Raw genomic sequence first — 22,976 nt, forward strand, 5'->3', positions numbered from 1 at the left:
TATTCAAGGATATACACTCTCTTGGACTTCCAGTAGCCAGTGCTGCAGCCATTTCCGCTGCTGCTTCTGCAGCTTCCCACTCAGCTTCGGCAACTTCAGCCATCCTAGCAGCCTCTTCTGCTGCAGCTGCCGCTGCCTCTGCTTCAGCCACTGCTTGTGCAGCTGCCCTTGCTGCCTCATCTGCAGCCATTGTCTTGAACCTTGAAGCCTCTTCTGCATCCCATCCACTACCCTTCGATCAGTTTGTAATCTTACAAGATCTTCAAAAGTTCTCAAACAAAGCTTGGCATGTGCTTCTTGCCTTCACTTTCTTGGCATTTCGAATCTACAAGTTGTTGCTTCACCTCAGCATGTTGTTGTTGAGAATGCTGCTCTCCAGGATTTTCCTCAATTGGGAAGGTGTCATGAGTCGTGGTATAGTTCCGCCTCATCTGCAGTGTGTGAAATCACATGCCTTACAGGTTATTCAGAAAAGTACACAGAGCTAGAAGCATTCAAGATTTAAAATTCCAAATGCAAGCATGAAATAGAACCCCTTTTTTTTTTTAACCCAAGAAAACTTGCCTTGGTCAACTTCCCTTGCTGAGTGAGAAACTTCAGTTTTGTTGTGAGCAATCTTTTGAAGTTCGAAGGGACAGGATAATGATTCTGTATTTTGTTGAAATCTTAGTTCTCTCTCTCTCTCTCTCTCTCTCTATATATATATATATATATATATATATATATAATATCACTATATGACCACACATTGTCACCATGTAGCATCACATAGATACTTTTGCTTATCTAGCTAGTTTCGCACAGTTTGTCTCGTATTGCATAGATGAATCAAGCACCCAACGCCCACACTTTTTCCATTCTTTACACTGGTTACCAAAACATCAAAAGGCCACTCCCTTTTGTACCATTTTTTCAGGTGGTGATAAATTTAGAATGGACCGTCTTGTTGCTAAGCTTTGCAGATTTTGTCTCTCTCAGTAGAGCCTGCACATTCCATCTTCGCACAGAGCATTTTAGGGTTCTGAAGCCAAAGCTCCCCACGATTCAGAATCAGGGTATCACAAGACGAGCTTGAGACCTTCTTCGCCGAAATTGAGAAAGACTCCAAGAGGACACTCATTGGAAAAATCTTTGGTTCTCACCCCTCCCATATCCAGGCCCGTGAATGGGTACTAGCAGAGTTGCCCTCTAACTTTGCGCTCCATTTTAAAGATGTAAGGCTACTTGGGAGAGGATTCTTCCAAGTAGACTTTGGCACAGAGGAGGTGGCCTCGGAAGCGCTCAAGGCAGTCCTTTCCCTTTGGGCAAGGAAGATTTTCTTCCTGCCCTACACCAGCTACTTCAACCCTATCGAAGAAGACCTGAACCGTCAGATTACCAGGTCTTCCTCATGCTTATTGGCCATGGATGGAGGCCACTGGGGCAGCCTTCGGGGTGGTCCTACAGGTGCCCACCACTCCTGCTTTCTTACTTCTGCTGCCCATGTAGTCACTCCTCGGCCGATGCTGTTCCTAGGGTTATGGTGTTGGCTCGTGATAGTGAGTCATTTGAGGATTTTGTGCTACTTCCGGGACCTAATGGTCCCTTGAAGGGTAGACCTAACCACTGTCGGGTCTGTCATCAGATGGGTCACTTTGCATAGGATTGCCCTAGGGCTAGGGGTCGTAGGATGTGGCGCAAACGTGCTCCTCAAGCGACACAGCCTAATGCTCTGCCTTGGCCAGCCTTTCGCCACAAGAGTGACAGGTCGACTCTCATAGATGCCCTCCTAGTGGGAACGTTGGGGCACATGATAATGCGCCTTCCAAAGACAATGTATGGAGTGATGATGTATTGGGTCAGAGTGATGATTTTGTAGAGTCATCCTCGCAAAAGGATGTTGCATCAAGGCATAATGACTATGTTGAGTCCTCCTTGCTAGAGATGGATGATATGCAAGATGCACTAGGTGTGGATGCATAGGACACATTGCCATCTTATAAGGCCTTGTAGGATGTATGCCACGATGCCTTGCAAGGCACCCATGCATTGCACATGTATGTAGAGACCGTGCAGAGTCCACGACATAGTGAACATGCTGACATTGGACTTTGCTCCAAGGATTACCCCCTCCTCCAACATTATGGGTGGCGGTTTCAGACTCCGGACAAGCGGTTGCTCTAGTCCGGAGTCAAAACCCACTATCACTTTGTTACTTTGGCCAAGAAAGAAGAGGCTCTGGACAAGAAGCAAGCTATCAGACACAGGTTGGCTACGCTTCCATCTTGGCCTTGGAGAGGGCTAGCCAACACTATCACTTTGTTACTTTGGCCAAGAAAGAAGAGGCTCTGGACAAGAAGCAAGCTATCAGACACAGGTTGGCTATGCTTCAGAGGGAACATGAGAAGCATCTTGAGTCCCCTTGGATCCCAGATCTCATCCACTGTTCGAGCTGAGTTACACGTGGCCATGGATAGGCGGGTTGAGTTTGCATTTCATGCTAATCAAGCATTTTGGACATAGATGGGTGGCAGATGCAACAATCCATTTTTCTCACTGCATAGACCTGTACACAGTAGGCATAGTTGTCATGTACAAAATGAAAAGAAGGTACGAAAAAACAATCTGGTACGGGAACATGAGCACCTGAAAGCAAACATTTAAAAATTATAAGTCATGACTCATCATTCATGACATGTTATGAATCATGAATCGAACTTTGAACTCTGGAAATCTCTACCTGTTTGGAGATCTCTATGTCATGCATTTTCTCCACCATGCACATGTTAGCACGGCAATATACAAGCCGCTCTAACTGCATCGTGCTGAGGCGGTTCCGTATCTTTGTGTGTATGAGTGAGTAGGAACTCTAGTTCTTCTCACATATCCTTGAAGAGAAATCCTATGAGAAAATACTACTCTAAAGTATAAACTTTAAAGTTAAAAGTCTTGAATATTCAATAGTCACCTATGACAAGACTCTCAAAGCCACTTTTTGTACGTGAGCTATTTGATAACCAAATGACTCACACCAAAAAAGTGGTTGGACCATCGACTCCCTACTCGAGCAAAGTGGGTTCGTGAAAGCGGCTCCAACCTGATCATTGTACTGAATGAGCTCTTGGAGGAACTCTCTTTGCTCGTGGATGGAGAGTATCTTTGGCAAGTACGCATCCCGATCAGAAAGTAGCTCCTCATCGGGGAAGAGCCTTGGTACTTTGTAGGTGGGATGCAACAAGGCCGCAAGACCATGGATAGGTCTATGCATCCACCGCTACCTCCTCTCCACAAGTGCCACAAGCAAATCGCGTCGTGGCGTGGGTGGAGGCTCGGTGGGATCCCTAGAATTCAAAAAGGCCACTTTAAGGTTAAGGAAAGAGAAAGAGATTTGAAAACATGGGACTTGGGTTTACCTAATCCCCTCCATAGGAATGTCGGGGCCCTCCTCATTAAGCACGGTGGTCGCACAAATCTCGGCTAGGACCTCTTGTATGAACTATGAGTAGCCCCAATGTGGAGCCCTCAATGTCAGCCATGTGCAAAACCCTATACAAGGGAGTCACCGCAGTGACAATGGCACACATCTCGCACCAAAAGGACTCTCATGCATAGCCGTTGAATGGCTCAAGCCTCATCTGCACTAGTCACCATCTCTTCTCTTAGCCATGCGACAAATTCCGGGGAGACCACGTCATTTGGAGCTTCGGTTGCACGTTGTATAGCCGCTCCAAGAGAAGCCACATGTAGGTAAACCGCATGGAAGAGGCTTCTTAAGCTCCAAGTCGCTTTGCTCGCAAAACATAGCGAGCACCTTCACCTTCTTTGTGAAGAAATTCACAATTGACAGGCCTTGCGCAACCACCCTCTTCACGCACTCTAGCTTCCCCACATCCTCCATGAGTAGGTCTAGACAATGGGAGGCGCAAGGAGTCCATACAATGGATGGGAACTCCGTCTCTACCAAGCGTCCCATTTTGCGGCAATTGGAAGCATTGTCCGTGATGACTTGAATGACATTTTCATGCCCGACCTACATGTAACACAATGACAAATGCAATGAAATTCTTCGAAGCTTCAACATAGATACTAGAGACTTGAGAGTGAAAACTTAAATCGCAATAGAAATCTGACATGGTATCACACTAAACTAGAACATGGAGAGAAGTGCAAGAGGGATGAAGCAAACTGAGATAATCATTCATTGATGTGACCTCTAAATAAATAGGGCCAAGTACAAGGTACAGCATACTAGTCTATATGGGATAAATCTCTAGGTGCCACATGGCACACACACACAAAGCCTAAACTTATTCTACCATACTAGCCCGCTATAAGACTCCTAGTGGGACACTTATTTCCAACACCTTCCTTAAGTGGAACACTAGGAGGAAGACATAAGACAAGACTGAAAGACAGACAAGACAAGACCAAGACTGAAAGACAAGATAGAAAAGATCCCGAGACACCCCTCCTCAAGTGATATCCTCATATGGGTCCACAAGGGTAGGGACAAGATGGATCTAAAACAAGACACAGTCAGATTGATAGACAAATAGACAGACAGACAATAGTAGATAGACAGAAGACTGACTGTAGACAAACAGATAGACCTTGACCCACAGACACACCCTCCTCAAGGGCTATCCCTCCTGCTGGTCAAGGATAAATCTGGTGCTCATGGCCCAGTTTCTCATGCCATGTCAGGGGTTGCCACAGGGTAGGTGTAAAATAAAAGAGAGGTCCAGACAGACAAAAGGATGTGACTTCTCCCCTCAGATTGAATTCTTCATAAGGACATCTCCCAGAACAGATGGAGAAGCCTATAAGATCAGACAGATAGGGAAGGTAAGTCCAGAACAGGGTCCTCTTTGGCCTACATCATGTGGTGACCAAAGTAGGAGAGATAAAAAAGGTCTTTTTATGCAGAGAGCAAGGGCAGAGTACCCAAGAAGAGATGCCAAAGATAAATAAATGAGAGACAGCATCAGAAATGAGAAGGTCTTACCCCTATTTTGATGGGCAGTGTCTATTCTCAAAAATTCAGTTCTGAAAATTAATTTTTAAGAATAAAATAGAACTGAGAATATTGCAGCATACAAAGGATAATCCATTTTGGTTTTTACCTCAGGTCTTCCACCCTTTCAAGCCCATGTCACAGACGCGCTATCCAGGAGGTAACCCGAGAGAAAGGCAGCTGCAAACAGAGACTTCTTAGAGGAAATGTTGCTGCAGATAGAGAGAGAGGCATACGGCATAAGGTGCAGGTTGTCCTGCAGGTTTGAGATATCAGAGATAAGGGGGCATCAAATAGAGGTGGCGTGGCGGAGATGTACAGCAGAAGATCATCGTGAGCAGATTCAAAAGGGAAAACGGCAGCAACCACGACCACGGCCAAGTCTAGACAGCAGCTCCACGCAGACAGCTCTCAGACATCACGTCCTGGCTCCATGAACAGGCCGGTAAGCTCAAACAGAGAGGCGGCAGCACCACGATGAACCCCCACAGCATCACGAACTTGTCACAGCTCGAAATGAGGCAGCATCTCCACGGCAGGCTCTCCACGAACCGCAGCAGCAAGAGCTTGAGAAAATGAAGATAAAAGAGTGGACGAAGTAAAAGCTAGCGGCTGCAGCAGAAGCAAAGCCCGCCATGAAAGAAGCGAGTCGGGTTCTGAACATGTACATCATGAAAACGAGGCTCCAACAACAGCAGACCTTAAAAATTAATTTTCAGAGGAGGGAGGAGATGGCGGCTCCACGATAGGAGAGGAAAGTAGCTAGAGCTGGATCTAAGATCCCCGATGGGGCAAAGCTAAAAAAGGAAGCTAGACCTAGAGAAAATCTATGGCTAGATCTAGACTAAAGGGCTGAGGAGAAGAGGAATCTACATGGCTCTGATACCATGTTAGAAATCTGACATGGTATCACACTAAACTAGAACATGGAGAGAAGTGCAAGAGGGATGAAGCAAACTGAGATAATCATTCATTGATGTGACCCCTAAATACATAGGGCCAAGTACAAGGTACATCATACTAGTCTATATGGGATAAATCTCTAGGTGCCACATGGCACACACACACAAAGCCTAAACTTATTCTACCATACTAGCCCGCTATAAGACTCCTAGTGGGACACTTATTTCCAACAACTACATTCAAATTTTACCTCTATGATGGCTTGCCGAATATGACGATAGATAAAGTCTCATGATGTTCTTTGCCCCGCCTTTCCGGTATCCACGGCGCGTAAAAAGTATGTGCTGAGAGCGCAGAAACAAGGATATTCATGATATCCCTCTTCTTCCGATTACTCCATCCGTCGAAGAGGATAGAGCAACCATACTTCGCCCATCCTTCCCGCACGGTTGTGAGTTTTTTGTATCCTTTGCCTCTCATCATCAAGCGCGGTGGTGCGTATCTCATGGTAGGTGATACCATGCCATTCGCCATGGGATGGCCCCACCTCCGCAATGGCCTTCACCATTTTGTGCCATTGTGGGGCCTTGAGCACATGGAATAAGAGATTGCAATCGATGACAGTGCATGTAATCTCCTCATTCGCGACTTTCGACTTCGCCTTCACATATGAGGTTGTTTATGTTTACACCGATGGCGGTTTGCCTCATTGCCGGAGAGCTCTGCTCCCTTGGTCTCTTTGATTGGAAGTTGAAACCGGCCAAGGCAAAGCCGTAGCCGGATGGGACGGGGGAAGGCATGACGGATGCGGAGGTACTGGACATGGAAGCTCCCCCACGTCCACCTTTGCCTTGGCTGCAGATGAGCGAGTACTTCTTCACTATACCATCTGCAATTTCTTGAGGAATCTCCTTGCACGGCGCAACTTCCCCACCAAGCTTGAACATGTGCAAGGAGCCTCGTGGCGCTACTTGTGTAACCCTTCCCTCAAAAGTTGCACGTCCATTTCCATGACCCTGAATTACCGGGAGGTTTCTTGTCGATGGTGGTATATAAGGCAAAAGCCTTATGCTTTTCCTTTCCTCTGGACCTCATTGATGCTTTTCCTTTCCTCTAGACCTCATTGCCAAATTCTAAAGAGAGAGAGAGAGAGAGAGGCTAGAGCCTAGGCCCTAGAGGGCGGGCCTCGGGAGGGAGAGCTTGAGAAATGAAATGAAATGATATATTAACATCTCTAAGAGGCCATAGTGGCCAATGAGACCAAAACTGAGAGATCTGAAGTTGGTGTCTCATCAAAGAGAATAACTAAATGATACTAAAAAGTACAATAAACTGATTGTCCTACAGTTATAAGAACAGAACTGTAAGACTCCGAGATGATACTGAGTAGAAAATACTGGAAAATACTGAAAAATGTATATCAGGTAGATCCATGTATGCTGATCAGTTGAAGTGTTGCCCTCTCCTTAGATAAAGTATCTCTGCCATGGGGCTGTCTAGAATGGAGAGGTCGTAGAAGCGAGGTAGGCGCCTCCGATGCCGAGCAATAATGGCTCTGATGATGTGGTGATGGTGAGGATGCTGTGGTCGGGATCCTGGTGTGCGTGGCCGACGAGCACGACATAAGATAACTGCTCTATCAATGGTGACTCCCTGGGAGCGTGGTCGGTGCCCTGATGGCCCAATGGAGGAGGTATCAGGAGGTGTGTGGGCTGGGTTGCTGGTGCTGGTGCTGAAGAAATCTGTCCTCCGTCTAGGTACATCATGGCTCGGCCTCCTGTCTGCCAAGAGGGTCTCTCTGTGTCTCTTGAGCTCAAGTAGAAACAATCCTAGGCATCTCTGATCCTCAAACTCCATGACCCTGCGTAACGGCCCAAAACCCTCTCGAAAGAGGCAATGATATCTCCCTCGGATCTCATAATAGACTGTACATCGGCAAATGTAGTGTTTCTCTGTCTCTACCTCCTGATGCGGTCATCCAAGATCTGATGCACAACCAAATCTGTCCAATGGCACAACGTATCCCATGTGATAGGTGTACATCCATGTACGCCGGGCGGGTGATAAAATCATCCGGTGAGAGGTGTAGAAAATGGCTCTTGTAATGAGTCATTTTCGTGCCCAATGGCTCAAGGGGGCTAGTCCATGTCCTCTCTGTGTCCACTCTGATGATATCCATCCTGATCACGCGGTTTTGCTCTGAGCGGGTGAGATTGAAAAATGGACAATCCAAACTGTACTGAAAGGGTAGTAGTGCCTCTATCCGCAAACCATGTAGGTCAAACCATGATCTCATCTGAGCGTACCAACAATGAGTATCTCCATCCTCTGCCAACTGTATGGATGAGGTCAATGCCAATCGGGAGTACCTCTGCTGAGGGAGCACCCATAGCCGCTGTAAAAAGGTAACTGCCTGGAATAGGGCCTCGATTACTACTGGTGGGGCACCCAGCTCAACCCGAACAATCTCATGTGATACTGATGATTTGCTCTGAATCATGCGGGCAATCATCATAATCAGCAGTCTCTCCATTTGCCTCCATCCCTCATCTGTCCCTCTCTGAGATCTGTGATGTATACTGGGCCCCCAAATTGGAGCTCCGTGCAGGAGGGTCAGTGTGACAAGCGTATCAAATAGCCACAATTTGGTGCGTGGCTCCTGAAACTGTATGTGTGCACACTGCCTCTCAAGTGCCCCCAAGGCTGCATGCCCTCGAGCTAATCTAGCTACTGCTGCCTCCTTCAGGGAGAAACGCGATCCTGTAAAAGTAACTCCCAAGTAGATATATGACCTAACGTACTCTACCGGCTCCCCTCGGAAAGTGAACTGAGGCTCTGATCTCGTCACCCATGCCTGTGTGGTGTTAAACACCATAACCTTGGTTTTCCCAAGGTTCACTGTCAGATCTCTATCCGCACAGAAAGCCTGTAATGCATCCAGGCGTCTCTGTAATCCCTCCGGAGAGTCTGAGATTAGAACAATATCATCACCATATAACAAGATGGGTATCAACACCCTTGCCAGGCATGTCCCTGGGCCTCCCAATCTGTCTACATAATTAGAGACCGCATCAATGTACAGTCCAAAGAGGGTGGGCGATAGCGGGCATCCCTGCTTCACCCCTATCGTGCTGGTCACTTTATCAGATAGTCCGCCTGGAGCTCGGACTCTGCTTGTCACAGACTCATACAAAGCATATATCCCCCACTGCATATCCTCAGGTACCTCAATGTCATGCAATCTGTGCATAAGCCTGGCACGTGGTACAGTATCGAAGGCTTTGCGGAAGTCCACAAAGCAGCAGTATATCCTTCTCTTCTGTGCCCTACCCTCTTCAATAAGTGCCCGAAGTGTCAGTATGTGATCGAAGGTAGTAAATCCTCTCCTGAAGCCAGCCTGTCCATGTGCTCGATGACCATGCCTCTCTGCCCAGCGGCTCAGCTCCGACTCCAATATAGAGCCATATAATTTGGCCAAGTAATGACCAATCATGATCGTCCTGTAGTTGCCTAGTACCATGGGGGGTCCCCACTCTTAAAGAGTGGTACAATGATATGCTCTGTCCAGCTTGTCGGGAAACTCTCACAAATGGCACGATTAAGCACATGTACGATGAGCGGAGCCAAAGTGTCTCGTGCATATGAGAAGTGCTCTCCAACTAGCCTATCATGATCCTGTGCCTTTCCATTCTGTAACCTGTCTATCGCATCTAGCACCATCCGCATAGTAAAAAAGGTGCTGCTAGCCGGTCTAGCTCCCAGTGGAGGGGGGGTGGGGGGCTGTCCTGGTGCATCATATAGCTCTCTAGCATAAGTATGCCATGCCTCAGGTGCAGTAATCGGAGTACCAGGCTGTCTCTCTTGAAACATCTTCCATGCCCTCTTGCTGTCCTTCCCCAGGAAGAGTTGGTAGATCTCCTCCTCTAGCTTAGCCAGATAGGCTCGTTTCTTCCTCCGCACAAGGCACCGAAAGATCATCCTGGCCTGTCTATGCATGTGAGACCCAATGGCAATCTCACGCTGTAGCTGTGCTCGTGTCTCACGACACTCATCATCATACCAACTGTTCTGTGGGGCAGTGCTGCGGGGGTGGGTGGAAGGGATCATAGTGCAGGGAAATGCATATGAGGCGGATGCATGTAGTACACCTGCCAATCCTCTCATGATCTCGTCCAGAGGGCTATGCGGGTCTAAAGCGAACAAGCCATCAGATACTGCATCTCGATAAACCCCAACTGTCTCACATGTAAACTGATATCTCGGGTACCTAGGTAGATGAGTGGCTGGCCCTTCTCTCGGGGATCTACCTACTAGTGTGAAACTCAGGTATGCATGATCGGTTGCTATGCCAATGGGCCTACTGGAAATCGTGAAACCCCGCACATCAGGTATCAATGAAGGAGATCCCATCAAGTAGTCCACTGTGCTCGCTCCCCCTTTAGAGTTCCAGTGTGTGAGAGCATCTGATCCTTGCCATCTCGATAAGCCATTGTATATGACCAACCCATGTGCACTCCCGAGTGTGAGAAAATGCCTGCCATAATCTGTAATGTCCCCCTAATCCTGTGCTGATCTTTGCAACCCTACATCCTCTGCCATGATCTCCCGGTACATAGCCTTTTGAGTATCATACAACTCTGTCTGCTCTGTGCCTGTACGTGCATTAAAGTCTCCCAATAGTAATATGGCTCCCATGCTGCCAAACCTCATGATATCATCATATAGTGGTATATAGGGCGACTTTCCTGATGGTGGAAACCTGGAGTGGGCCGGGGGAAAGTAGCATACCGCCACACATAGCTCGCGGAGCCCCTCTCTGCATATTCGGACCCACATGTACCTCGCATCTGCATCTCTATGTACCCACATGTATTTTGTCACGAAGCTCCTCCCTGTAAAGTATTGCCACTCCTCCAAATCCTCTGGTACCTCCCACTGTGCGTGGCTGAGGGCGGAAAACTGATTCCCATCTATAACCCCAGACGTTAGGAAGCCTCTTGTTTGTGCACTGATGGGTCTCCGTATACATAGCAATATCACTGTGCCTGAAAGTATCCTCAAAGTATCCTGCATCTGTTCTAAGGGCTCCGTTGGAATTCCACACCGTGAATCGCAAGGTCTCATAGGCCGCGCACCGTCAAGCGGGCCTCCTCTCCGTAATGATGACTCGGCCATCTCTGAATACCGCCCCATTTTCCTCTTTCCTTGCCTCAAGCACACGTGGTATGTGTTCCTTCCAGTGTGCTATCTGTGCCGGTGTAAGGTCCTCATCCAAATAAATCTTTTCCCCCTTAAGGGCCATCCTTTTGGAGAGGAAGGCCTTCTTCTTCTCCAAGTCACCAAACCTGATGATCAATATCTTCACCCTGGTTTCATCTCTGCCTACTCGCCATGCTCCGGTAATGGGTACATTAGTGGCTCCAATTTTTGTTGCAAGAGCTTTTGCATCCTCTTGGGGATTTTCCTTATCTTCCCACCCAACTACACGTACATGTAAGGCACGTGCCCGTCTCTTGGCTTCCTCTTCCAATGTAGCATTCATCACCTCTACTTTATTGACTGGTGTATCCTTTTGTTTTTTTACTACTTCAATCCATGGGTTGACTTCCTCAATTTGTTTCTTTGTGGCACTGGCAATTTCAGCCCATGAATGCATTTCCTTCTCACCTGTAGCCACTTTTACCTTACACGATTCCAAAGTGTTTTGCATTTCTGTGATGTCTTTTTCACGGTCAGCCATACATGTCTTCAAAGTGCCTTCGTACGATGCAACTGTTGTGTCAATCTCTCGGAGCTTGTCATCCTTCCATTTCTGCATCTCTTTTTTCATTTCCGTGTGCATCAAGGCTTGGGCTAATTCCATCTCAACCCGTACTTGGGCTTGCATTTCTCCCTTCAAATGGACATATATCTCTTCCTTCAGTGTTTCGTATATCACTTTCCTTTGGGCATGCATTTGCTCGGTCCATTCCTTTTCAAGCTCCTGTCGCATGGTGTTCATCTCTGTCCTTATGTGAAGCTGTAGCTCCTCATAAAGGGCCTCATCTCGTCGGGCCATCTTCGTAATCCTTCATGAGCCAAGGGACATGATCCCTTCCCTCAGTCTTCTGCGGTAGGCATTTGGTGCCTTCGTGGGGGTGTGAAAGGTTGTCTCACCATCCTGCGAGAGGGAGAGAGGTAGGGGGGAGAGAGAGAGAGAGAGAGAGAGAGAGAGAGAGAGAGAGAGAAAGAAAGAAAGATTTTATTAACATCTTCCAAAAGACCGACCTCGGCCTATGAGACAAATCAGTGTACCTGTGTGGGGTATCCTCTGTTATCCCAACAAAATGAAAAAGTACTGAACTAAAAAGCTGAATCTGGGTGTGCAATAAGTACAATGAGTGGGGGAGGGGAGAGAGAGAGCACCATAGAGAGCTTGAGTCTTGAAATTTGAGACGAGAGATAGCTTGAGAGCTTGAGCCTTGAGCCTTGAGAGAGAGAGAGAGAGAGAGAGAGAGAGAGAGAGAGAGAGAGTGCTTGAGAGAACTTATACAAGAGAGCCTAAGGCCCATCTGCCCACGCCCTAAACGGCTACAATAAACAACAAAAAAACGATCGCCTTGAGCCGAGAGCGAGAGAGAGAGAGAGAGAGAGAAATGAAATGAAATGAAATGTTATATTAACGTCTTCAAAAGGCCATAATGACCTATGAGACCAAAAGTTACATCATGGTGGATCTGATACAATGTCTGGATAAAAAAACCCAGAAAATGAAAAATAAAGATGATACTACCGGCACCTAGAAAATGAAACTGGAACTGGAATATAGCGAGGGGGGGGGGGGGGGGGGGGTACGCTATGGAGGTGAGTGGAGTATAGTGAGGGGATACAATATCATGTGGGACGGAGGGGTACACTATGGAGGTGCCTCCATCTCATAATATGTGCCGCATCGGACACTGGCGGATCTCCTCAATATCCTCTGTGGTCAGCACCCTGACTGGGTGTCCCGCATGCCTCGCAAGAATAATCCGAATCTGCCGCTGCAACCTCCGTCTATGCTGGGATGCCCCCCTCCGTAGTCGTGGGCGTCTGGACCACCCAAGCTCAATCGCACGATCAATCAGTGTACCCCTGGTGTGGGCGGTATCCATGTCTTGCTGCTGCTGTGGTCCATCTGGCGCAGTGATGGCTGGACTAAAGAAATCTGTAATGTGCCTCTGAGTCTGGCTCTCTGTGCGCCTAAGCAGGCTATCTCTATGTCTCCGCAGCTCAAGCAAGAACAATCCCAAACACCTCTGGTCCTGGTACCCCATGACTCTGGAAAGTGGTCCAAAACCCTCTCTGAATAAACAGTGGAAACGACCACGTATCTCATAGTATGCAGTACAATGGCATATATAATGCAGCTCTGTCTCTGGCTCCCCATGGCATACTCGGCATATCCTGGCCTCAGCTGGTATACCTCTATATCGGCCCATCTCAATCTCAAGCTGGTGTGAGGATGTGCGAATCTGACCAATAGCACATCGTACTGCATGAGACAAGTGTACATCCATGTAACTGGGTCTGATCACAAAACCATCTGCTGTGAGCTGAAGAAAATGCTCTCTGTAGAAAGCCATCTTCATGCCCAGCTCCTCAGTCGGCTGTATCCATGTCCTCCTAATGTCCAGTTGAACTAAATCCTGACGGATGAGTTTGGTAATCTCTGTCCGTGTGAGAGTGAGAGAGGGTGCCTCCAGAGAATACTGGAAGGGAGGCAATCTGTCCATGCTAAAACCATGTGCCTGGAACCAAGATGTCATCTGTCCATACCAACAAGCCGTGTCTCCCTGTAAAGTTAACTGTCGGGAGGACTCAAGGGCGAGGCGTGCATATCTGTCTCGGGGGAGATCCCACAAGCCATGTATGTAGGAGACTGATCTCGTAAGAGCCTCAATCACCATAGGGGCAGCCGCCAGCTCTGCTCGAATAATCTCATGAGGTACCGAGGCCTTGGCCAAAGGCCTCTCCATACCTCTCCACCCGCCTGCGCTGTGATGGCCCACTGAGGTCCCCATATCTGCACTCCATAAAGCATAGCTGATGTCACTAGAGTGTCAAAAAGCCAAAGTTTCGTTCGAGGTTCCTGAAACTGAACCTGTGAACACATCCTCATCAAACCGAACAGGGCTGCATGTGCTCTAGTCAATCTAGTCTCTGCTGCTCTCCTCATCGAAAACACTGGCCCACTGAATACTACCCCAAGATATGTATATGCATCTTTATACTCCACCATCTCTTGCCCATATGTAAATGTGGGAGCTGATCGCCTAACCCACTGTGGCGTGGTGTTAACACCATAACCTTGGTTTTGCCAAGGTTGACAGACAATCCACTATCATGTGCAAACTCATGTAAAGCATCCAGATGACGCTGCATACCCTCAAGGGAGTTAGAGATCAACACAATATCATCAGCATATAACAATAGTGGGATCCATGTACCTGCTAGCTGGGCTCCTCTGTCCCCCAATCTCTCAATGTAGTCAGAAGCCTCATCCACATACATACCAAACAATGAAGGAGATAACGGGCAACCTTGCTTCACTCTTATAGTGGAGTGAACCAAAGTAGAGACCCCCTCTGGGGTGCGTACCAAAGTAGAGAGAGAGAGAGAGAGTGCTTGAGAGAGCTTATACAAGAGACCTAAGGCCCATCTGCCAACGCCCTAAACAGCTACAATAAACAACAAAAAAACGATATTAAAAAAAAAGGTTGGAAATGGGCATTTTTTTTCCAGGTCCGTTTTGCTTACGTACCATACTGTACGGTATGTACCGTTTCATACGAAACGCGAATCAACAAAAAAATGTTTCATATTCGTTTTGTGTGGATCGTTTCATCCCATCCCGTTTTTTACGTGCCGTTGGCGCGGTACGCATCCCGCAGACAACTATGACAGTAGGGACAGTTTGAGATGTTTAGAGGATTCTCAGGGAGAATTCACAGCCAAATAAGGTGAGGAGTATTGCCTCAGAGTTTTATCAGCCTCTTGCTCTTTGTAGAGGCCCACTCTTTGGATAGAGATGTTGCATAACACAGCTTGGGAGTGCATACCCAAGCTTATTATAAATGATGTGTGTGCCTCTTTCGATGTCCCCTTTTCGAAGGATGAGCTGAGACATGCTTTGCAGGCTCTCTCAAAAGACAAATGCCTAAGGGATGATAGTCTCTCTCTTCCTTTTTGCAGTTTTGGGATCGCATTGGTGATGAGGTTACTACTGCTTTGCAGAAGATGTGGCGTTCAAGTATGATGTCTCTTTTTCTCACGGAGAGTCTTATCCACCTTGTCCTGAAAAGTGGGAACAAGACCAATATTAGGCAATGGAGGTCCATAACTCTGCTTGGATCTGCTTACAAAATCTTAGCAAAGGCAATAAGTATGAGGCTTCGGCTTGTTCTTAAAAGGGTTATTCATGATACAGAGAATGGTTTCCTCCAAGGAAGGAGTATTTTTTATAATATCTTTTTATTTTGGGAAGCTGTGGAGTGGGCTAAATCTAGCCAACCCCCACTTGCCATTCTCTTGCTGGACTTTGAAAAAGCTTATGGCAGAGTGGATTGGGACATCTTGGAAGGCACGATGGTATGCATGGGTTTCTCCCAGGAGTGGATCAGAGGGGTCTCTTGCATGTGTAGGGAGGCCCATACCACAGTTTTGGCTTGCACGAAGCATGGTGAGCACTTTCAGATCTCCTATTCCGTGAGGCAAGGATGCCCCTTAGCTCCACTGCTTTACCTTATAGTAGCAGAGGCTATGAGCAAAGGTTTCTTCGGGTTACCCTAGGGGTTTCCGGCCTAAGGCGGCCTCTCCACACAGAGGACTCAGAGTTAGCAAATGATACTACTATGTTTTTGCAGGCCTCACAGGCACGCCTCATTGCTTTCTGCACTAGCTTGGAGACATTTTGTTTGGTAGTAGGCACCACCATCAATTGGCACAAATCAGCGGGATTTTGAATTACTGACTCTTCGCATGTTCGGGCTTGGGTGTGGGGTTTACTTGGATTAAGAGAGGATCCACTACCAAATACCTTGGCTGTCAGGTTGGGCATTGACATCTCACTTGCACAACAGTTCGCTCCTGTGCTCATGAGCATTAAAAGAGAACTTCAGCATTGGAGTAGCAAGAAGCTTGATTTGGCCTCTAGAGTCTAGAGTCTTGGCAGCTAACCAAATGTTGCTAGTGACTCCTTGGTTTGTCACGTCTTGCTAAGTTTTTCATAAGGGATGCATTAGCTAGCTTCGTCGGCTTATTCAAAACTTCCTTTGGTTTGGATTGGATGGCACTGTACACACCAGGGAGAGAGAGTAGCTTGGGATACGATTATTATGTTAAAATATGAGAAGAGCAACTAGCTATGGAGGTTCATAGAGGATAGCCATGGCTATGGTGTTGGAGCTGATAGTAATAGAGAGAGAAAGAGAGAGAGAGTGAGAAGTACAGGACTCAAGAATGATGTGATAGTTGCTTGATTAATTTTCAATAAAGTACATGTACCTTTTGTAAGTACAAAGGTTCTCCTCTTGACATCACTGCTTATGTCACATCACACACAAATATCTTGATATTATTTATACTCACACACAAATGCATGTGTGGGTGTTTACTCCTTTCCTAGAGGATGTTCAGGCTTACTAGCCTTTCACACACAGAACCAAGCTTAATAGCCTTACTCAGAAACACACTACCACACTTATATGAGTGGGTACACACACAAGTAAGACCTTGATTCCCAACAATCCCCCCTCAAACGATTACCTCATACTGTGTCAAGGATAAATCTAGGCTAGTTATGGGATCCCAAGGGTAGAGTACACACAAGATCAGGTCATAGACTCACAACAGAAAACAACACACAACTGAATAGAACACAACACATAACTTGGACTCCAAAAAGCCCTTGAACAAACACAGATATTTGGCATACACATGACCACACACTTCTACTCTATGGCACCACATTTATCATCACCACCCCTTGATACCAACTTGGCCTACTCATTTGGTAGCTCATAGGTTGAATCATTACATAAAACAGTTTTTTCATCTTATGCTCCAAAAAAATTAGAGGTTCCCAGAAATTAGGGTTTCTTGAATCTGATGCTTGATGTGTCCTCAATTTTGAAAAATGATGGAGGATGTAGGATTAATGCTCTGACTACGCTGGATTTGCAGAGAATTTGAAAAACCCAAATTTTACTTTATTGATGCTTTGATTTTCTCTGCAGATGCTTTGGCGATTTTTCTTCTGATATGCTGGTCAGCAGCAGGTGTACAGCGTGTCCTCTGATATGCTGGTCAGTAGTAGCAGCAACATAAGCAATGCGGGCGGCAGCTTATGGGGTTGATGGTGACCAGCTGACAACTGAGGTGATAGGCGCAGCAGCATCAGCAGCGTGCTAACAGCAGCAAGGCACAGCAGCGAAGGGGAAAGAGTCGGGTAGCACGTTTGCAAGATGGCATAGCCAATGTTAGGAATGGGACGACTCCAACTTGTTGAACACGGGCTGCAGGCGAGGTTGGCCTTGAGGACGGGGCTCCTCGGACGAGGCCTTAGCGCTAGCTGGTGAGACGGCGTTGCACGCACATTGGCCCGACGACCTTGAGATCCTTGCGACACCACTGAAGATGGCGACCGACTCAGCTGGTAATGGTGACTCAGTTGGTGAAGACCTCGTCGTAGTACAATGGAAGGAGAGAGCTAGGAGAGTAACCTGTTCTGATACCATGTTAAAATAAGAGAAGAGCAGCTGGCTATGGAGGCTCATAGATGACAACCATGGCTATGGTGTTGGAGCCGACAGCAATAGAGAGAGCTAGAGAGAGAGTTAGAAGTACATGACTCAAGAATGATGTGATAGTTGCTTGATTAAATTTCAATGAAGTACATGTACCTTTTATAAGTACAAAGGTTCTCCTCCTGACATCACTGCTTATGTAACATCACACACAAATATCTTGATATTATTTATACCCCTCTAAGAGGTGGTTCACTACCACCCCCCATCCTCCCCACTGGTTTCTTCCATTATCCATGCTTGAGCAGTATGCGGATATTTTTACATCATAGACCCCCAAGCTCGGTAGATTAGGTTGACAGGCAGCCCATTATGTGGAACGACCTTATCAGAGATGATCTTGGCAGACTCTTGGGTGCAATAGGGTATGTAAAGTGGCCACGCTGGGAGATGCACAACGATAGTAGTTGAATGGAAGAATTTTAAGTGTCTTCCAAATGATGAGAGAGGCATCTACCCAGCATCTCACAAGGAGTCATTGACGGATTGCACAGATTGATGCAGCTATGGGGAGAAAAAATCAAGCACCACAGCCTGGCTATAGATCATGATATCAAATGGCTCACCTAGACCCTAGACTCTCAGGGTCATTTGAAGACATTAAAATCTCTCTCTCTCTTTTCTTTTTTTTCGTAAAGGTAAGAACGTAATATTATGCAAAGGTAATGTACACAGGCCTCATGGCCAACAGCTGGGCTGGAACACAAACAAACTTAGGAAAAGGGGGGAGGGGGGACAGAAATAGTAGACAATCCAGACAACTGATAAATTTTCCCAAGCAGTGACGATGCCCTCGGGAAAAAACCCTCTATCAACTATGCATGCAATGGAACTGTGCGGATGTCAGATGATCCGAATCCAAGAAGTGGCCAACTCTTGGCCTATCACATGTGCGGAAGCCATGGCCGAAAGCTGCCACAACAGCATGCCCCGAATTCGTCCAATATGGCCCTGTATACCCGACTGGCCATCGAAGATGAATGCATTTCGGGTGAGCCATATGTGCCACAAGCCAATCCACCTAAAGAAATGAAACAAATGCACAAGTGCAGCCTCCACTATTGCACCCAGAAGATTGCCAAAAACCCAATCCCTGACCGAAACATGTGTGTGTGCAATGGACCACCAAGCTCTGGAAACAAAGTCCCAAAAATGTTTAGCAACCAAGCAATGCATAAATTAATGGCGGCTGTTCTCTGGGCAAGTGGTGCAGAGGCCTGTTGCAAGCGTCCTCCTACACAATTGATCCCCTGTAGGCAAACCTCCCACCAACACCCACCAAACAAAGACTTTCCCTTGAAAAGGGATCTTGGAACGCCAAACACCCATCAATGTATGCTTCCACCACGAGTGTCTTCAAGCTACCCGCCAGACTTTGTTGGCTTTTTCAATAACCCACCTCTTATCCTCAACCAACAAATGGTAGACTTGGTTAGCAGACACTAGCATAAGATCCCCAGGATTTTTAGCATCCAATCAGCCCATGGTGTGGCAGCCTCGAGGGCCGGAATATTCCCAAACGAATCTAATTTCTCCTTAATCACACTCCACAGTAAACCATAAGACTTGGGAACCCTGAAATGCCGACGAATCCGACGGAAAGATAAAACCTAGCCCTGCCTTGGTATCAATGCATCAGCCACCCACACCAAGCGCAACCTAGCCATACGGTTCAGCTGCTTGCGGGAATCATGCCTCCCTGGCCAAGTCACAACCCATGTGGTAACAAAAGGCTCTCTCTGCAAGGAGTTTGCATGAAGCCTATTCTGTGGTGGATTCCAATGAGTATGCGATAAGACTTCTTGCCAAGATATCAGCAAATGTGAAAGCAACTCAGAAGCAGGCACCCTGACCGTCTGTTCCCCATTCAAAATCTCCCACCATGATGCAGCAACTCTTGTCTTACCCTGATGAATACCCACTTCTACAATAAGTTTGTGGGCCATATATACCCAAGGCTGCATCTTGAAACAAGGACCAACGGCCAGCTAAAAGATGAATGCGCACATCCAACAGAGCTCCTCCCCCTAATCTCTTAGGCGTGGTAATATGCATCCAAGAGACCCAAGTCTGTCCAACCCTATCACCCTCCATTAACTCACCCAATGACTTCTTACTTCATGGTATCAAAGGAAGGAAAAAAGAGACCATTGGTATCATAATAGACTGGGCCACTTTAAGGCGGACATGTAGAGGCCACCCTTGGGACTTCCAGAACAAAAACTTGTCATGAATACGGGTGATCATCCAATTCAGCAATTCCCTGGTCGATACATCAACACCCACAGGGTAGCCCAAATGCTGCGTAATACAACCTCTAGGGACCAGTCTTCCTTGCCATCCCAAGGCAGCTAAATCCGATTCTGTGTAACTAAGCAAGGCAGACTTCTCAATGTTAATGCACAAAACCGAAGCGTGAGCAAACACATCCCAAGTCTCCATAGCGCAAGCAACATTCCTTTTGTCAGCCCTCGAGAACATGAAAGAGTCATCTGCAAGGGCCTGACCCACCAGCTGTTGACCAATCGACAGATGCAAAACCCACAATTTGGCAAGAAAGAAAGTATGGGGTGTGTGACAATAGCAAAAAACAGTGGACTATGAAGAGGGCATCCTTGCCGCAAAGACCGAGTCAATTCAACACCCTGAGTCACCCCACCATTTAGCAAAACACGGGCTTCCACCCCGCTACTAATCGTGTAAATCAGATTGGACATCCACCTCCCCCTCCGTAATCGGTGTCCAAATCAACTCCCAAATCGGGAGAGACCTGATTCCTAACTTGCTGAAACAACAAGTCCCGGGCTGCCATAACCTCAGCCGAATCCACCTGTGGGGGTCCCAAAAGGTCCCTATAGTAGTCCATACAAATGTCGACCACCCCAGCCACGTCAGTAATAATAACCCTTGCCGATCTTGTAAACGCACAATATTCTCCCTTGCATGTTTCTGATGCAAGCACACATAAAACTTATGGGTTTGGCAATTATTATCCAGCAAAGCATCAAGCCTTGCCAAGAGCTTGAATTTCACATACTGCATGTCTTGGATATCTTGCACCTCGTGACCCAACCAAGAGATCACACCATCAAGCTTGTCACTTCTCTGGCCAGACAGAGCCAAGGCATTCAAGAGAGCTTTCACCTCCTGCAAATAAGCACGCTGCGTTGAAGCATTGGCAATTCCATATTGTCATGCAAGCTTTTGCAAATTACCACAAAACACCAGCCAAGCCCCCATTCCATCTTCCCTGACCCTATCCGCAAAGTGTTGCACCACCTGCAACATAAACACATGAAAAACTTCATGATCCAAAAAGGATTGATTAAAACACAATGGTAGCTTTCCCAACATTCTCCTATAAGCAAGCATTCACAAAATGGTGCAACAATTCCAAAACCAGAAGGAAGTGATCTGGGAGCACATGTTGTCTCTCCACGATCATAGCGATAATTTTGGGCAAGAAAAGATCATGCTGCGACACATACATTCTATCCAGTCTGACCCAAGGCTAAACGTGCTGTTGAGAATGAAAAGTGTACCCTGAGTCATGAGGATGCAACCATGACCACATGTCCTATTTCAAAACTACCGTTGCAAATTCATCCCAAACCAACCTCTCGGGACCATCCATAACTGAGCGTGGCGAAGAAGCATGAGAAGGATGAACACATACATTGAAATCCCCCAATACAAGACTTGGCCTCAAGATGCACAAGTGAGTAAGCTCTTCCCAAAGGGCACGGATCCTTGAGCATAGGATTGAGAAATTTTAGGTAATGATTTTCTCCTGCATGATTTCAAGTAAACCCTCTGTATCACACCCCAATATGTTGGCAAAGTTTGGTGCAACACCCATTGAAGCGGATGCATCTTTCCAACATTTATACTTTTGGTAGACACAAACTAGCAAAGCAAGGTGTGGTATGCCAGGGTTTCCCAATGGTTCCTCTCACATGGGCTTCATATGTGTTGAAGCCGCAGAAGAAGCAATTTCATGTGATGGACATATGCATACTGGAAATGTTTATTATAATAATGGAGTCAATGAGTAACCTTAGAGCGAGGAATAATTAAAATATTTGTAATAGATCATTGGGTAGACCTTAGAGTGAGTGTAGAGAGTAAAATAAGGTGATTTGAGTGGGCCAAAATGGCTAGCCAAAGTTTATGGACAAACGAGTGGTAAATAATAAAAATATGAGAAAATAGTGAGAAAATGAGAAGAAACAAGTGTGGAGTTTGTGGGAGACCTTATAGAGTAAAGGATAAGATATTTTGAGTGCAAAATAGCTTAGCAATCATCAATGTAATATTTGGGTCCAAAATTTGTGTTTTCTACACACTCTCTCTGTACAAGCTATGTTTTCTCTATGTAAAGCCTCTGTCAGGATCTATGTGAGCTCTGCTAATGGCCTCTGTGGATCTTCTGCACTCAACGAGCTGTAGATCTCTGCGGTGTATACTCCATCAGTCTCTCTACAGAAGGTATATCTCGGGTGATAGGAGGACTGCCCAACCTGGTGGGTACTGTAGTGGAAATCCACCGTAAAGGAGAGAAGTGCATGATCCACCGTAACTCCGATGGGCTTGGGGCCAATCGCAAAATCCTGGATACTCGGGATGAAGGTTGGTGAGGCTAAAACATAATCCACTGTGCTGGCCCCATGTCTATGTGGAAAGCAAGTAAAGCCACTAGCAAGTGGATACCTCTCTAGGCCAACCCATGTGCAGTCCACATCTCCAAGAGGTATCTCCCATACTCAATACACTCCACCTCATCCTGTGATCTCCGAGTCAAACACATCTCCTCCACATCTATCTCTCTCAACATCTCCTCCAAAGTGTCAAAGTCCCCCAAGTATGATAACATCTCCCTCCCTGGAGAACTCCCATATGTCCTCATCTAGAATCATATATGGAGATTGCCCCTTGGGCACTGCATAATGAGATGTGCTGGGTGGAAAGTAACATATAGCAATGTATAGGGGTCTACCCTCATCTGCCCTCACTCTGACCCACATGTACCTCGCGCTCTCATCACGGCGCATAACATGGATGAGTGGCTGAAGCTCCTCTCTAAAAAGAACTGCAACTCCTCCAGATCCGCGACCACCATGCTTCGAACGGGCCTCCTGTCTACAAGTCGTCTCCCATCTGTATCCCACCACTCTCGGTAATGTGCTGCCTAGGGCCTGATGTGTCTCCGAGTAGAAGATGATGTCCCTATCTCTGAAGCTGTCCTCAAAGGCCCC

The 22,976-nt window shown here is 46.8% G+C and overlaps 1 protein-coding gene across 4 annotated transcripts in view; it reads right to left on the bottom strand.

Annotated features, from left to right (window-relative positions):
• Positions 1-22,976, bottom strand: part of LOC147638881 (telomere repeat-binding factor 1-like) — a 133,389-nt gene that overhangs the window by 956 nt on the left and 109,457 nt on the right. For all 4 annotated transcript variants that reach the window (XM_086785265.1, XM_086785285.1, XM_086785294.1 and 1 more), the window contains exons 4-6: positions 565-648; positions 302-431; positions 16-213 (exon numbers count right to left, since the gene is read on the bottom strand). In XM_086785265.1, coding sequence (XP_086641391.1) covers positions 16-213; positions 302-431; positions 565-648 — 412 coding nt within the window. The remainder of the gene's footprint in view (positions 1-15; positions 214-301; positions 432-564; positions 649-22,976) is intronic.

The sequence above is a fragment of the Cibotium barometz genome, chromosome 4 (assembly GCF_041138505.1).
Source record: "Cibotium barometz isolate CiBa-2024 chromosome 4, ASM4113850v1, whole genome shotgun sequence".
Classification (NCBI taxonomy): Eukaryota; Viridiplantae; Streptophyta; class Polypodiopsida; order Cyatheales; family Cibotiaceae; genus Cibotium; species Cibotium barometz.